A 16,439-nucleotide genomic window follows, 5' to 3' on the forward strand; every position below is an offset into this window, starting at 1 on the left:
TTACCGGTTAACATATTTTGTCAGAGAACATCAAACATTTACCTGAAGTGACTTATCCGGACGTGTTGCTGATACTGAGCGCGTCTATGTGAGAGAGGTGATGAAATTGTATCGTAGTTTAGATGCTCATAATTATTTCCTCAGCGGAGAGTTTGGGAATATTGGAACGGTCCTATTATTATCAATGAAGCCGTCTAATGAAACTGTCTGCATGACCTGCAGACAAGGTAAGGATTTCTTTTTTGTGTTCATAATTTGGAAGTCTTTTTGGATAAAAGCTTCTGCAAAATGATTAATTGTAATAGTAAATTACTTGGGCAGCTTCATCCATTATAATGGGAGCAATCTATAGTCACTTTTAGAGCTCTGCCTCTCAAACTTACAATTAGTTGGCACACATTTCGTTCACCGACCAGAGATAAGATGTGTGCTACAGTTGTTAGTACTGCACGTATCCAGCCGTCTCGCATGATTGCAGCGGTTCATGCGTCAATTTGTGGTTGCTTTTTTGGAGATCTAAACACTTCAATTTCCTTTAGTTCCAGGCATCCAGGGAGCATCCAGCCATGGAACAACATGGTACACATTTTAATAATGGCATTTTATGACAATGGACCCTTTTCACATATCCGGGTTTGTAAAGCTGAAGTAGAATCATAGTTGGGTCAATTTGAATGGCGGTGAATGGGAGACCACAACAAATGTCATTTTTGCTCACCCGTTTGCTCCAACAGCAAAAGAAAATTTCAACTACTATGATTTCACGGCTTTTCAAAGGAAGACAAAAATGAATAGCTCTGGATAACAGCAGTAAGAAGAGAGAAATTTCTTACACTCGCTCAGCAGCTGTGTTAGAAGCCTCATCGCAACTGTGGTAACTCGATTTTTAATACTTACTCCAGGGTAATATAATACAAAGTTCAATGTTTAAAAATGTACACTAAATATTTTTCAGATTGGAAATATAAAAGAGTTTCCTGCATTCACCTTGTTAAATAAGGTGGAAACGCGTCATAACACGTCTGTGAAAAGGGTCCATCGTATTTACATTAGTAACATTAATCGTGTTAAAGTCATTATAAATTAAGCACCTCCTGCTGTTGTTTTGAATGAGTTTGAGAATGAGGTAGTAGGAAATGTTAAAGGAACAAAAACGTCACTTCCTTAAACTGACGAATAGTCCTTGAAATGATCTGTGGTGAGGCACTTACAATGAAACTGAATATGGCCAATTTTTGGAGGGTTCAAAGGCTGAAATGTGAAGCTTATAATTTGATAAAAGCACTTACGTAAATTTTTTATGTATTTTTTGAGCTGTTAAATCGTTTACAGTTCATAATCGTTTAAAAACTGTAAATAGTTTTTTATGGCCATTTTTTTGGGTTATCAGGGCAGAGTTGTAAAAATTAGATATAACTTTAAACAGAAAAGGTTAGGAAGCCATTTACTAAAATGCCTCACTGTAACCCAGATTTGTAAAAAAAAATTAATGGATGGACAAGTCGAATTTTTGTTTTATTTATTTATTTTTTATTAGTTTTTTTATTTTTTATTATTGATTACCACTAAATATTATTTAGACTCGTTCCTCCTTTTCTTTAAGATAAAAAGCAAAAATCAATGCTACAGTGGGGCACTTACAGTGGAAGTGAATATAGCATTTGTGGTCACAGGTGTACAATTATACAATTTAACAACTGCTTTGAATGTGACTCATCCAGTAAGAATTTAGAGTAAAAACTATCCATTTCAGAAGTTGCCATTTTAAAGTGGCTTCCAACTCGGCTCATCCAATCAAAATTTAGAGTATTAACTTTTATTAAGTAAGGTACGATATTATACTGCCAACTGGACATTATCTCGATTAAACCCTGACAGGATGATCAGGATACTTGTGTAAGAGGGGCTGTGGAACATAGGAAGAAGCTCCAGTCTGTTGTAAATGGGTCCATCGTATTAATGCAGGCAAATATGGAACTTTACTGAATTAATTTATTTGTCAGAGCTCATATGGGGGACACACACACTGCAGTCACGCTCGCTTCACCTCCCACCTCACTCGCTGCGCATGTCCCTTTTTCACACATAACAATAACTGTGCATGTCAGGCCTTCCTAGGCCTTTTAACAACACGTCCTAAACGAGTGACCACACCTTCCGACGCCTGCTCCCCAACTACTGAGGAGGCATATTCAACCAATTGATGTGGCTGCCATACAGAACGAGGAACTCGCGCCATGCAACTTGAAGGCCTATGTACATGAGGAACAGAGGAGAGTACAGGAGCCCCGTTTTCACCAACCAGCGGCCCTCCTGATGATAAAGGAAGAGAACCAGACAAAGCTATGTATAGCGGTCTCAACCCCTGAACCCTTTTGTCCACATCTTGACCAACACATGAGGAAGTGAGAGCTGGTTCCTTCCACCTGGACCTGTAAGGCTTTAAGCATTCATAGTGAACAACCTTAGGTTCTGCATTTACATTTCTCATTTCCACCACAGTGTAAATAATACCAGCCATGTCCACCGTAACTACCCTATATGGTCCTGTCCATTTTGGCTCAAGTTTCTTTCTTTGTGTGGTCGGATCATTCACCCAAACCAGGTCACCAACTTTAAAAGGTCTGAATTTCTCATACCTATTAAAGTAGTACTCACGTTTGAGTCGCTGATCAGCACTAGTGTTAAGCACTTCTTGGAACACCGTTTCCATACGATTGACTAGAGATGAACCATAAGTCTGTGGAGTGTCCACAGCTCCACCTGAAGGAGAATCAAACCGTACATGTGCTGGTAAACGAGGTTCACGACCATGAGCCAAGAAGAACGGTGAGTACCCAGTGCTAGAATGAGGTGTAGCATTAAATGACAGTACAACTGCAGAAAAGTACTGGTCCCACTCGCCATCACTATGAAAGAGAACCTTAGCTAACTGATCCTTCAAAGTTCTGTTGAACCATTCTACCATTCCGTTACCACGAGGGTGGTAAGGCATAGTTCTCCTCTTTTATTTTTAATCTCTTACAGATGTCCTGCAAAATCTCTGACTCATACTGACGTCCCTGGTCAGAGACTAATTCTCTGTAATGTTCACACAACAACCGTGCCACTGTACTGGCTGTTTGGTCCACCATAGGATATGCGTTGACATATTTAGTGAAATGATCTTGCACTACCAACACATACCTGTTACCACTGGACGTGACAGGCAGTTCTGTGATATCAGTACACACAAACTGAAAAGGTCTCACAGCACAAATAGACTGGAGTGGTGCCCTTCGCTGAGGAACAGGCTTTTTCCGAGACTCACAAGCTTCACATGACTCACAATGCTGTTCAATGACACTTCTCATTCTTGGCCAAAAACACAAACTCTGAGCTCTTTTAAGTGTGCGTTCAGCACTGTAGTGTCCAGCACAGGGATTGCCATGCAAATAATATAAAGTGTCCTGAATGAGAACATCAGGATTGACCACCTGATAAATTTGAGGTTTACCTGGAGCACTACAGGCCGTACGACACAGCACTGCACCCTTCAACACCATACGTGGAACCTGCCACCAAAGTTGTCTCAATTTCCCTTTTACCTGCCTAAGATTAGTTCTCTTTCGATTTTCAACCCAACTATAGACCTGTGAGAGCAAAGGATCTGTTTTCTGATAGTATGTCATGTCTTTTCCCTCATCACTCAAAGAGGTACACAATACATTTACAGTAGACTCGGAAAAACTGTCATCACATTCGGTCAGACAAATTTGTGACTCCACCTTAGGTTGACTTTCTGTACTGTTGGCACTAACAGAAACTGTCATCTGGGAAGTGACAGGTAAGTCATCCATTTGAATGGATACTGTCTGTGTGAGGGGTTGCGGCATCATAGACGAGACTACAGGAATTCGAGACATGGCATCCGCATTAGTATGTCTCTTGCCATCTTTGTGAACGATCACCCATTCATACGGATCGAGCTCCACAGCCCACCAACCTCTACATCCTGTGGGATCAATGTCAAAGTTAAATTTCCTCAGGCCAACAAGAGGTTTGTGATCGGTGACAATTGTAAAAGGGCAGTTAATCAAGTAGTGACGGAATTGCCTGAATGACCAAACTATTGCCCACAGTTCTTTGTCATAAGTGGACCATTTTCATTCAGTCGAGGTAAGTACGTGACTAGCGTATGCAACAACCCACTCTTTGCTGTCTTGAATTTGAGACAGGACAGCACCAATCACTGTATTAGATGCATCTGTGCTCACTATGAATGGCTGATCAAAGTTAGGGAATACCATGACAGGAGGAGATGTCAGAGCTTCTTTCAGCTGCAGAAAGGCTACTGAACACACATCGGTCCACTCAAATCTAACGTCTTTGTGGGTTAGTCTGTGTAAGGGTTGAGCCTTAAAAGCATAGTCTCGAACAAAGCGCCTGTAATAACTACACAAGCCCAAAAATGCTTGTACTTCAGTAGCAGATTTAGGAGTTGGCCAGTCTCTTACTTTCTGGCTATGAGCTGGCTCAAGAGCCAACCCATCTTTTGAGACAACATGAGCCATGTACGTTACAGATGCCTTGCAAAAATGACACTTCATAGGGTTAAGCTTGAGACCTGCTTCCCTAAACCTGGTCAAAATGTCTGTGAGGTTTTACATGTGATCTTCAAAATCTTTACCCATACAAATGATGTCATCTAAATAAATGACACACTTTGTCCAATGCAAACCACTAAGGACTAATTCCATTAGCCTTTGGAATGTAGGCGGACTATTCTTCAGGCCCATAGGCATCACCTTAAAGTGATATAGTCCATCTCCAGTGGTAAAGACCGTCTTTTTCCTGTCATCTGGATCAAATTCTACCTTCCAATAACGTGAAGACGTGTACATGGTAGAAAAATACTGAGACCCTGACAGCGTATCAAGACTATCGTCCACCCGAGGCAACGGGTGTGCATCAGTAATGGTTACGGAATTCAATTTGCGATAGTCAACACAAAATCGGTAGGTATTGTCTTTCTTCCTCACCATCACTACTGGACTTGACCAAGGACTATCACTATCCTCTAGTATATCTTGTGCTTTGAGTTTTTCTACCTGACGGTGAATTTCTGCCTTGAGAGCAGAAGTCCTGTACGCTCGCTGGGAAATGGGAGTGTCATCTATGGTCCTGATTTTGTGGGTAACCAAGCTGGTTCTACCGTAGTCCTGAGCATGCTGACTGAAGACATCATAGAAAGAGGTTAGCAAATCTGTCAGACTCTTTTGCTGTGTCACAGATAGCTCAGTATTAGAGAGATCAGGCAGTACAGGTGACTTGGGCATTGACACTTGACTGGACCCAAAAACATTTTGAACGCTCACATTATTCACACTTTTATCAACTATCACAAAACCATCTTGATCACCCTCAGAAATTGAATGGAAAGTACCAATTGGAGTGCCACAGTACAAGGAAATGTCATCTGCAGAAGGATTGACCACTTTCAGATAAATTGACCCCATATCTGCTTTTGTCACAGTCCATGCAAATCCAACCTTTGAGTCTTCACGATAGTGAAGCTCAATCACACCAGTGTAGCCATTTGGTTGTAACCCTGCTTGATGTGAAAGTTTTTCAGAAATTACGGCTTCTGACAGGGCAGGAACAACCGTAGTGGTCAACACTGTAACATCCACAAGTTTAAGGTTATGGTGGTCTACACTTACAAAGGATAAGGAGTCATCACCTAGTTCAAAAGACATGTTACACATGTTAATCACAATTTTGTGCATAGACAAAAAGTCCCAACTGAGTACAACTGCTTTTGAGCAATTTCTGATCACTTGAAATGAATGTAACACTGTACGTTTACCCAAAGTGACATTAGCTGACAAAGTACCCACTGAATCTAAAGTGTCACCAGAAATAGATGACAGAGGTATGAACTGTTTCACTAAGGGTCTTTGATGTAAAGTGGGAGTAGACATTCTGAAATCTTCACTTACAAGAGAAATATCAGCACCAGTATCAACAAATGCATGAACTACTGTGTCTTCGACTACAAGCGACACATTCTGCATCACAACCTGACCAGTGTCTGAAGTCACATGATGTTCAACAACATTTCCAATGGGCCTGGTGTCAGTAGCAGTTGGCAATTGGCCCTCATTGTCAACTACTGGTAGTTTCCCTGGCACTGATGGCCACGTGAAGTAGACTGGAAACGCACATGTCTAGGACTTGGAGATCGATGACTCAGCCGCTTTGTTGAGTAGCCGTCCGATGACCTGTCGCCCCAACCATGGTCGGAATGAGAAGAACGATCCAGAGAGTCTCAAGCTGTCATGCATTGGCCGCATTCCTGTGACATCCTAGGACTTTGATCACGATAGCCATCATGTCTGCGTGCTTTGTAATAGTCCCTATCGCCACTAGTGTTTCTGTAGGAAGGTCTATGTTCAGAAAAAGAGACACAGTCAGTATATGAATGTCTGTCAAATCTGCGACATTCAGATGCGCACCCTCGTGAATCGTCCGGGGTAAGGCTGCGCCGTTGACGATCTGGTGAAGTAGTGTGTCTGTTGGCATGCCTCTGTCTGCTGACCACGAGCTGAAGTTGATCCACTCTCTCTGTCAAACTTTCCAGGGTCCGTTGAAGTTTCATGAAGTCCCCTGATGTAGCTTAGCGAACCGCAGGAAGTACTGTAGATATTGTAGAACAGGAAGAGGTAGGTACTGTCTGTGGAAGAACGTTGAAGGTAGATCCAGTAAAGGCTCCTACTGTTGAAGAAGTCCACTGCTGTGCATGAGACGGCAGCAGTACCTTGCTGGCCTGGTGTGCCTGCTCAATCTGTAGAGCCAGCTTAAGAGCAGCATCCAATGTGTCTACACCTTGTTCATGTATCCAAAGCTGTAGATAGGGTTCAATTCCAGCAACGAAACGCCTGAATTTTTCTCCATTCTTTGCATTAGCCTCATAAGTAGGAAAAGCTTCATCCACCAAATGGCTAATTTCTGCTGCAAACACTTGGAGAGCCTCGCCAGGCAGGCGTGTGCATGCATTTACTTTGAAATGTGGATAGATAAACTCGTTTGCCAAAAACATGTTTCATTTTTTCTTTCACTTGTTTATAGTCCTGCTTGATGTCGCTAGGCAAACTGTCCCAGTAGCTAAAAGCAGTACCACAGAGGCAGGTTGGTAAAAATTTAGCTAATCTGGCATTATCAAAATCCGCGCTAGCCTCCACAGTCTGCACCAGTGAAAAAATTTTCTTTCCCATCTCCCAAAAAGATGGACAGAAAATGTCTTTGGAAGCTCTGCACCCCATGCGAGCTACTCGTGCCAGGCAAATTGCGTGCTGAATCTGCTTCACTCATATTACAAAACAGTTAAATTCTCTCGGTATCCAACAATAATAAAAATGTCCCAAAACTTCCATCAAATTAAACAAGGATTACCATTCCACTCGTCCTGTTTCTTTGAAGATCACGGTCAAACTGACACTGTGATTTGTGGTTTCAAACTGAAACAAACTTGTCCACGGTTGAAACACAAAGCAAAATAGACGTCACGGATAACAGAAAGCTGAAATGTGGAGCTCGGTATCGATGTCCACCATCGTGATACCACATCCAACGCATTTAATACCCGCCGAAGAGAAAGTTCACTCACGCGCCATGCACGTCGTCCAAACCTGCTGCCATCAGAAATGTAAGAGGGGCTGTGGAACATAGGAGGAAGCTCCAGTCTCTTGTAAATGGGTCCAACGTATTAATGCAGGCATACATGGGAATATGGAACTATACTGACTTATTTTATTTGTCAGAGCTCATATGGTGAGACACACTGCAGTCACGCTCGCTTCACCTCCCCCCTCTCTCACTGCGCATGTCCCTTTTTCACACATAACAATAACTGCGCATGTCAGTGCGCCAATTCCCCATACATATTCATAACGTAACCATTGCATCACCCATACACAGCAAACCAAATTACCCAATTTACATAATACAAAATAATCACAAAATAAATCTCACACTTGCATAGGGGGTTATTTTGAGAAAACGACCATCTGGCTGTATGTTATGCCACTTATTACATGGTTACTTACCGAATAAATGAGTGGTCATTTATACAGTGTCGCAATGGACAATGGTCAAAATATATGACTACTAAATGCTGTGATTGACCATGCTGTGTAATTATAAATCAGTATGCATTACAGTGTTTTTCCATGGTTAAGGAGTCTTGTTAAACACAACACAAACTGAAGACACCAATGTTCAGTAAATTGTAAAATTTTCTGATAACAATAATAATCACAGTAAACGATTCTTCCACCAATACATTTTATTAGTCTAAATGTAGTTTTTTTTTTTTTTTAAGGTTACAGAGCAATATGTGTCAATCAAAGTTTGTTCTGTGAACAAATGATTGCCGATGTCCATCCATCTCTATCTATGTATACATACGCATATATATATATATATATATATATATATATATATATATATATATATATATATATATATATATATTGTTCAATCTTCGTTGTGTTGGTAGGCATTGTTTGTGACTCATTCTGTTTATCGTACATGTTTCTGCTTGTACTTTACCCCATATAAATCACATTTGAACAAAGAAAACAGAAGGTTTAAGAGAAATCTTGTAGTTTAAGGTGACTGGTGTTCCCAGAGTGTTTGATTTCAGGGGGAAAAGATTAAGTTACAGAATCTTTTAGAATTTTTAGCTAACCTTGATTGCATGGTGGAAAGCTGTACAAGGAGAGGAAGTGGAGAAAAAAAGAGAGATTATTATTAATGCAAATACAGAGGTGTTATTTGACATGAGATAAGAACACCTGAACGTGTTTGTTCACTTACTCTTAGTTTGTTCGATTGTTCTTGTTTTTTTATTGGAACAGCTGCCAAGCAGTACGAACTACAGCTGTAAAACAGCTAAGGGTCTTTATGATGTCAAAGCCTGGTGTCTTATAGAGTATCAAAGGTGTCATTTGTATGCATTTATGTTTTATATATATGATGAAGGGTACTTTGGTTTTGACAGTTGAAGTCTTTTCTTTCTGTGTTAATAGGAGTGAATTGAATATTAGTTGTACATATTGTTCTATACAGTACCTCTATCTCAGAAGTTTCATAATGCGACTGTTAAACTATGCAGTAAAAGACATTTAAGACATTACAATGATGACATTTGCAGTATTACAGGTTTAGTGCATGTAAACATCAAATGATTTGTATTCATTCATTTGTTTATTCGATCACATATCACACTTATCCATTCTTTGTTTTTCTGTCTTCTTTCACCCTATTCCTCTTTCCACCATTGCTTTCCAACTAGCTTTCTATTAATACATTAACTGTTTATCTTGTCTCAAATAACATTTTATATCGACTCCACTGTGAGGTCTGTCCATCGAACTTCTTTCAGAAATTAGATGAAATTAGACTCGTCTTTAGTGTCCATATTGCATTTGGCGGTGAGTCCTTCCTGTTGATGCATTAATGGAAAGTCAATTATCCTCTTTATTGCACACATGATCCACTTTATGTTTACTTCGTGTTGTGAGCAGTCCATCATTTTATCTTACTGTTTGTAATGTAACGAACAGGAAGGTGCATCCACAATGCCTGTTCTGACCACAATCTGATCAATTTCCTTTCAAATAAAATATGGATATTGAGCTAAGAATACAACATGTACAATTTATGTAAAAATGTAAAATGTTACTGTAACCAAAATGTGGAAGTGGAAATTATGCCACAAATGCTGTCCATTAAATTAGTCATTGATTAAAAACCTCACCCCCCAATTATTGCTACCGTAATGCAAAAAAAAAAAAAAAAAAAAATTCTCATTACTGTAATGAAAAAAAAAGTTATATATGATTTAAAATGTATGTAGTATTTATACATCAAAAAAAGGATTTGTTGTACTAAATATAATTTTTTCTCAATTTTAAAAAAAATACAGTAAACATTATTCTATTACAGTAATGAGTGTACTATTTTATTTTTATTCTATTCTATTCTATTATTTTTTTATTTATTTTTTTGCATTATATCCAAGCATTTTTGGGGGGAAATGTGCTTGATTGTCAGGATAATAATGTCAGAATTTAAAAAAAGTAAAAAAAAAAAAAATCTTTATACATCATGGTCATTTTTGTTGTACTGAAATAAATTTATGCTGAGTTAAACAAATAATGTTTATAATGCATATACAGTATGTGTGATTCTCATGAAACCTGTCTAGAAAATTTCCTGGTCTTATTTTACTTCAAAATCAAACAAAATAATTTAGACATTTATAAACTCGTCCCTTTTTCAGGACAATGTATTTTAAAGATAATTTTGTAAAAATCCAAATAACTTTACAGATCTTTATTGTAAAGGGATTAAACAATGTTTTCCATGCTTGTTCAATAAACCATAAACAATTAATGAACATGCACTTACAGACGGTAGGCAATTAAAGTCACAGTTTTAAAAACTTAGGACACTAAAGAGACCTTTCTACTGACTCTGAAAAACACCAAAAGAAAGTGCCCAGGGTCCCTGCTCATCTGCGTGAACGTGCCTTAGGCATGCTGCATGGAGGCATGAGGACTGCAGATGTGGCCAGGGCAATAAATTGCAATGTCCGTACTGTGAGATGCCTAAGACAGTGCTACATGGAGACAGGAAGGACAGCTGATCGTCGTACATCCGAATATCACACCTGCGGGACAAGAACTGCCCGAGTTACACCAGGAATGCACAATCCCTCCATCAGTGCTCAGACTGTCCGCAATAGGCTGAGAGAGGCTGGACTGAGGGCTTGTAGGCCTGTTGTAAGGCAGGTCCTTACCAGACATCACGGCAACAACGTCGCCTATGGACACAAACCCACCTTCGCTGGACCAGACAGGACTGGCAAAAAGTGCTCTTCACTGACGAGTCACAGTTTTGTCTCACCAGGGGTGATGGTCGGACTCACGATTATCGTCGAAGGAATGAGCGTTACACCGAGGCCTGTACTCTGGAGTGGGATAGATTTGGAGGTGGAGGGTCCGTCATGGTCTGGGGCAGTGTGTCACAGCATCATCAGACTGAGCTTGTTGTCATTGCAGGCAATCTCAATGCTTACAGGGAAAACATCATCCTCCCTCATGTGGTATCCTTCCTGCAGGCTCATCCTGACATGACCCTCCAGCATGACAATGCCACCAACCATACTGCTCATTCTGTGCATGATTTCCTGTTAGTGTTCTGCCATGGCCAGCGAAGAGCCCGGCTCTCAATCCCATTGAGCACGTCTGGGACCTGTTGGATTGGAGGGTGAGGGCTAGGGCCATTCCCCCCAGAAATGTCTGGGAACTTGCAAGTGCATTGGTGGAAGAGTGGGGTAACGTCTCACAGCTGGTGGCCACACCAGGTACTGACTGTTACTTTTGATATTGTCCCCCGCTTTGTTCAGGGACACATTATTCCATTTCTGTTAGTCACATGTCTGTGAAACTTGTTCAGTTTATGTCTTAGTTGTTGAATCTTTTTATGTTCATACAAATATTTACACCTTAATTTTGCTGAAAATAAAAGCAGTTGAAAATGAGAGGATGCTTCTTTTTTGCTGAGTTTATTTTGCATATAGAAAATTAAGCCTTTTTTAGGGCCATTAAGATTTTTTACATTAGGGCTTTTCACACTGTGCTTAACCCTGGGTTATCTTCATTATTAACCCCACTTTTAACCCCGGGTAAAGCAATGTTTCACACTTGTAATTTTGAAAGGGGGTTAGCACTGCTTTTTACCGGGGTTAGAAAACCCTGTTACAGGGGGGCTAGCCCCACATTTGCAGGGTTAAGGTATACACAGTGTGAATCGATGCAGTGTTAGAATGTTTCCGAAAGTTGTTTAGCAACAGACAACCAATCATATAATGCCTCTGTGCTTACCTTATTAAATATTCATGTGTTTTCTACTGTTGCTGAAACTTTCACACTCTGTTTATGTTTTCTGTCAAAGGGAAACAGGTAAAGTGTCCAACAGTGGTGGCAAATGTGATAACTGACATGATAAAAAGACAGTATTCCAAGTTTTCATGGCATAGTTCAGAAGACGAAAGACAAACAGAGACGATTTGCTTGGCGACATTGCCAGAGAAGAGTAGAGTAGCTGTTCTCTGCTGTGTCCGTCACAAGCTGTATTCGTCCAGTCATTGTTACTGACACCGCAAATATGCGAATGATAACCCGGGGTTTACAAATGTACAGTGTGAAACATCGGAACATGAACACACAGGATTAATTATTAATCCAGGTTTAAGTATGAACAGGGTGAAACATGAAACAAATAACCTCAGATTCCATTTACCCGGATTTAGAATAACAAGGGGTTAACGATTTCACGTGTGAAAAGCCCTATCGTGACATTATTTTCACGACAGTCACGTTACCCCTCAGTTCTATTTTAATTTTAAAAGAAAAAACTATATATGTTATTTAAAAAGTATATTATTTGTTGGGCCTCATGTATTCAGATAGATGACAAAGGCAGGCCTAACACAGTCGTAAAACCTAACTCAGGCCCCTACATACCAGGTTATAAATTATACTGATAAAAATCGCGCCAAAATCAAACAAAGGGAGTCCAAAAACAGACTACAAATCCCATGAAGCCTTGCTCACTAAAGGATCAAACTCTCAACTCCTATTGGATGAAGCACACGACAGAACGCACCTCAACCATGACATCATCAGGAGTAGAAATACCTCTGAAATGCTTCCGGGATTTGCTTCCAGCAACTTTGCTCGCCGTGTGTAGATGCAGCTCATTGCTGCTCTCAGATGCAGCCTCGTGGCACAAGGAAGTAACGTCCGACTTGAAACTGTGGCCATACAATCTACATCTCACTGGACGAGCTGAGATTACTCTGTGTTCCACCGAACACTCTAACGGATCCGAAGGAGACCGCCTAGCAATCCGCATCTTCATCCGTTTGCCTGCAGAAGTGAAGAGATAAAAGATTTCTCTTCCATCTTCAATCAAGTCGATGTCACTGATTTCTCTGCCAGCCCACCGAGAATCAGCAGTACCGCCCGCCGACAGAGCGAGGAAACGGCCTCCCGTCATCACACGAGCCTCAAGGAACCGAGTCTGAGTTAAAGGACGGATGAACACACATTCTGCATCCTCATGCGATTCAAGTAAGAGGTTTATGTCTGGGCAGAGATAGAATATTATAGTGTGTTATTCTTGTGTACCAAGGTTATTGCTTGTACAGTTTACGGACCGCCATGTCCGCTCATTATTAATACTCAGGGTATTAATTATCACAAATTTGATTTGCTGTATTGTGGTCCAACCACATTGGACTGTTGTGCATTTCCGCCATCGCGAGTGAGACCGGCAGACTGAGTTTATCCATTAAAGAATCAAAGACCGGGACGGTTTACGAGCCGTCCACTGCGTCTCAGAGTGATAAACAAACAGCTGCTTCCTCTCCCACAATCGCGAAACCGGTTAAAAACTCACTTAATTCTCTCTCTCTCTCGTACTAACCACGCACGCACGCGTTAAGCTCCCTTAAGCTATCGTAGAAGAGGATACACGCGGTAACTGGTAGACGCCATTGACTGGTTTCTCTCTGCCCACATTCGCGGCCATATTCTCTGGCCGGAAGTCTCGCGTGACATACTCTCCACGAGAGTCACGTCCGCCATTTTGTGCGCGTCCCTCCTTACACTCGCTCTCACACACACACACCCTCATGTGTTATAGGATTATTTTGATTTCCATATCTAATCATATTACTGTTTAGTTTGTAGTTGTAAGTCGGAAGTTTATTGACTGCATTGTATTAATTATTAATTGATATTACTGCATAAATAAACTTTGTTATATTACAAAGAGAAGTGTTTTGGTTTGTTTTGCATACACCTGTGTCATGCTGACGGGATGTCAGTGCTCGGATTCAAGCCTTCATTCATTGTTTTTTTTTCCCCGAAAATCGATATTCTTCGGATGTCGATTTTCTTAAGAAAACAATCTAATATTGAGACTGTTATACTATCTGATTATTAGTCCCTGATTCCAGGGTAGTGCCCCGTCAATGTTAATCCTTATTAATATTCTGTTGATTTTTGATCATTGATAATTATCTTTGATGATTGTTGAATTTGAATGATCAATAAGTTAGTGTTAATTTTAATTAATGTTTCATCAGTGTTAACAATTAATGATTATCTTTGATAATTGTTGATTTAAAGGACTAGAAAAAGCTAGCACTGATTCTCATCAATGTTCTATTGATTTTAATAATTAATAATTATCTTTGATAATTATTAATTATTGCTAATAACCAAACCTGCTCCTAAACGTAGCACACTACATTTACTGGAGCCCCATATGAGGTTTTATGAGTTAGATTCAATTAATTAATTGAAATATTAATTAATAACTAAAGAAATAATTATTAATTATTTCTGATAGTAACACTGATCTAAACAACCAGTAAAGCCCTACATATTTATCAGCATTTCACATCTTTTCACCTTCCAGGCAGTCAGTCCAACAGGAAGTGAAAAGGGAACCTTTCATCAGGAGTGGTTTATCGACAGAGGAGCATCCAACTTCCTGTAACAGCATCCAGCATTCTTATCTGGGTCAGGCCAACTAATACGACCGTAAGGCTGGTGAAACAAAGCTCAGGATTGTGGCTCTTGAGGGCCTTTCAACCCCAATTGTAACACTACACGCTTTAGCAATAATCACAACAAGTACTTTCATTATGCCACAAGCCTCCAAACACCTGGCACTCCACTCCTGCTTTGTTACTCTTTAATCTCAACCACCCTCACTCGCAGGGAGCATATTTATTTCAAAACAGATGGATTAAGCTTGTTTACAGTAAATGTAGATGTATAATGCTTATAAATTGTACTTGCAATTCATTAAATCTTCATTTTAGTTTTGTAACAGCTTTTGTGTGTGCCTGCTTATGGATTTACTTTCATTTTAGAGTATTGTATTATTTTAATAATCATAGTTGCTTGGCATGATGTGTGTAAAATAAACTGGACAGAGGTAACACAGGTTAATTTGAAGTACTGTAGTTGTTTTGCTTTGTGTTTTGAAATGGTTTACTACTTATTATTTCTGAATATTTTTGTACATTATAATAAAGTTTATATAAAAAATGATTTTTTTTTTTTTGTCAGTATGTTAAATAATCAGCCTGATCAGGTGCACAGGTTGCAGTCTAAACTTGCTGCTTATTATTGCCTGCCGGACCAGTGCCTTCAGTTGTCCAAATACGGGGTCATTAGCCGGGAGCCACCCATCATAGATGTTTCGCCACATTAATCCTGGAACAAATCCTGGTGGATAAGCATTCAGGAACATCTCCCTGCCACCCTCCCTGCAGCTGGACACCAGATCCTTTCCATTGCCTTTCATTCTTGCCTTTCCATTAAGACATTCTTCCTCTACCGATAGTAACATGACTGTGTCAGCCACCTCCAATGTCTGGCTTGCATGGTTTCACTCTCTGACTCAATCCCCCTCCAGAAATCACTGGATAAGGACAGAGTGGGTCAGCGGAAATCATTCCTCCCCACTCCTTTCCCTCTCCCACATACTACCTTACCACATATCACAAATGGTCCAAATTCTTACTTTCTCACTTCTGCACACCTGACTTTTCGTCCTTCCTTTTTAACCATAGACAGAAGCTCCCTTTTTCTGCTTCCTCTGCCATTTCCTTCAAAGACTTCTTCAACGCTGATCCAATGACACCGATGTCTTTTAATAGATGCTGCGTTGATCCTTCCCATAAATCACCACATAAAGCAGCCCTCCATCCATTCTAATCGGTGATCAGATCAGCGTATTTTAACTCCTTCCTCTCATAGGCTGCCTCTAGTCCCTCTTCCCATGGGATGGTAGGGTCAATCATTATGAATTTCCTAGTTTACACTGACCATAACACTACGTCCAACCTCTCAGAAGGAAATTTCAGCTGCTGGTCAAGGTCGACCTCCAGTGTCCAATCACTTCCAGGCACCAGAATTTATCTTACCTACCTCTGTGCAGTACCTTGTGTGGCGCCTCCCATTTTAACAAAACCAATGAACTGCCTCTGAGGAGCATGATGGCCTTTGTTTGCCTTTGTTCTACACATCTCTAGGATCTCTGCCAGCTTTCACAAGACCTGATCATGCCACCACCTTTACCGTCCTTGTGCTAAGGTGTTCTTGCACCCAGCCAACATGTGCTGCAGATTTGTTCTTGTGGCATCACAGAAGGGTCAACTCTCCTCTTTACCATACCACAGCGACAAATTTCCTGGGCTTGGAAGGGTGTCATAGGTGGATCTTATTCGAAAACTAAGCCTGGCCTGGGGTACCTTCCACAGGTGAGTCCATCCTAAAACTCTATCAGATGTACCCTTCCATACTTTT

General features: G+C 40.4%; 1 protein-coding gene across 6 annotated transcripts in view; it reads left to right on the forward strand.

The window, feature by feature from the left end:
- LOC127438685 (lisH domain-containing protein ARMC9) overlaps positions 1 to 15,179 on the forward strand; it is a 64,535-nt gene extending 49,356 nt beyond the window's left edge. For all 6 annotated transcript variants that reach the window (XM_051694445.1, XM_051694446.1, XM_051694447.1 and 3 more), the window contains one exon: positions 14,539 to 15,179. In XM_051694445.1, coding sequence (XP_051550405.1) covers positions 14,539 to 14,561 — 23 coding nt within the window. In that variant the 3' untranslated portion in view covers positions 14,562 to 15,179. The remainder of the gene's footprint in view (positions 1 to 14,538) is intronic.
- The last annotated feature ends 1,260 nt before the right edge of the window (positions 15,180 to 16,439 follow it).

This window comes from Myxocyprinus asiaticus, chromosome 50 (genome assembly GCF_019703515.2).
Source record: "Myxocyprinus asiaticus isolate MX2 ecotype Aquarium Trade chromosome 50, UBuf_Myxa_2, whole genome shotgun sequence".
In the NCBI taxonomy this organism is placed as follows: domain Eukaryota; kingdom Metazoa; phylum Chordata; class Actinopteri; order Cypriniformes; family Catostomidae; genus Myxocyprinus; species Myxocyprinus asiaticus.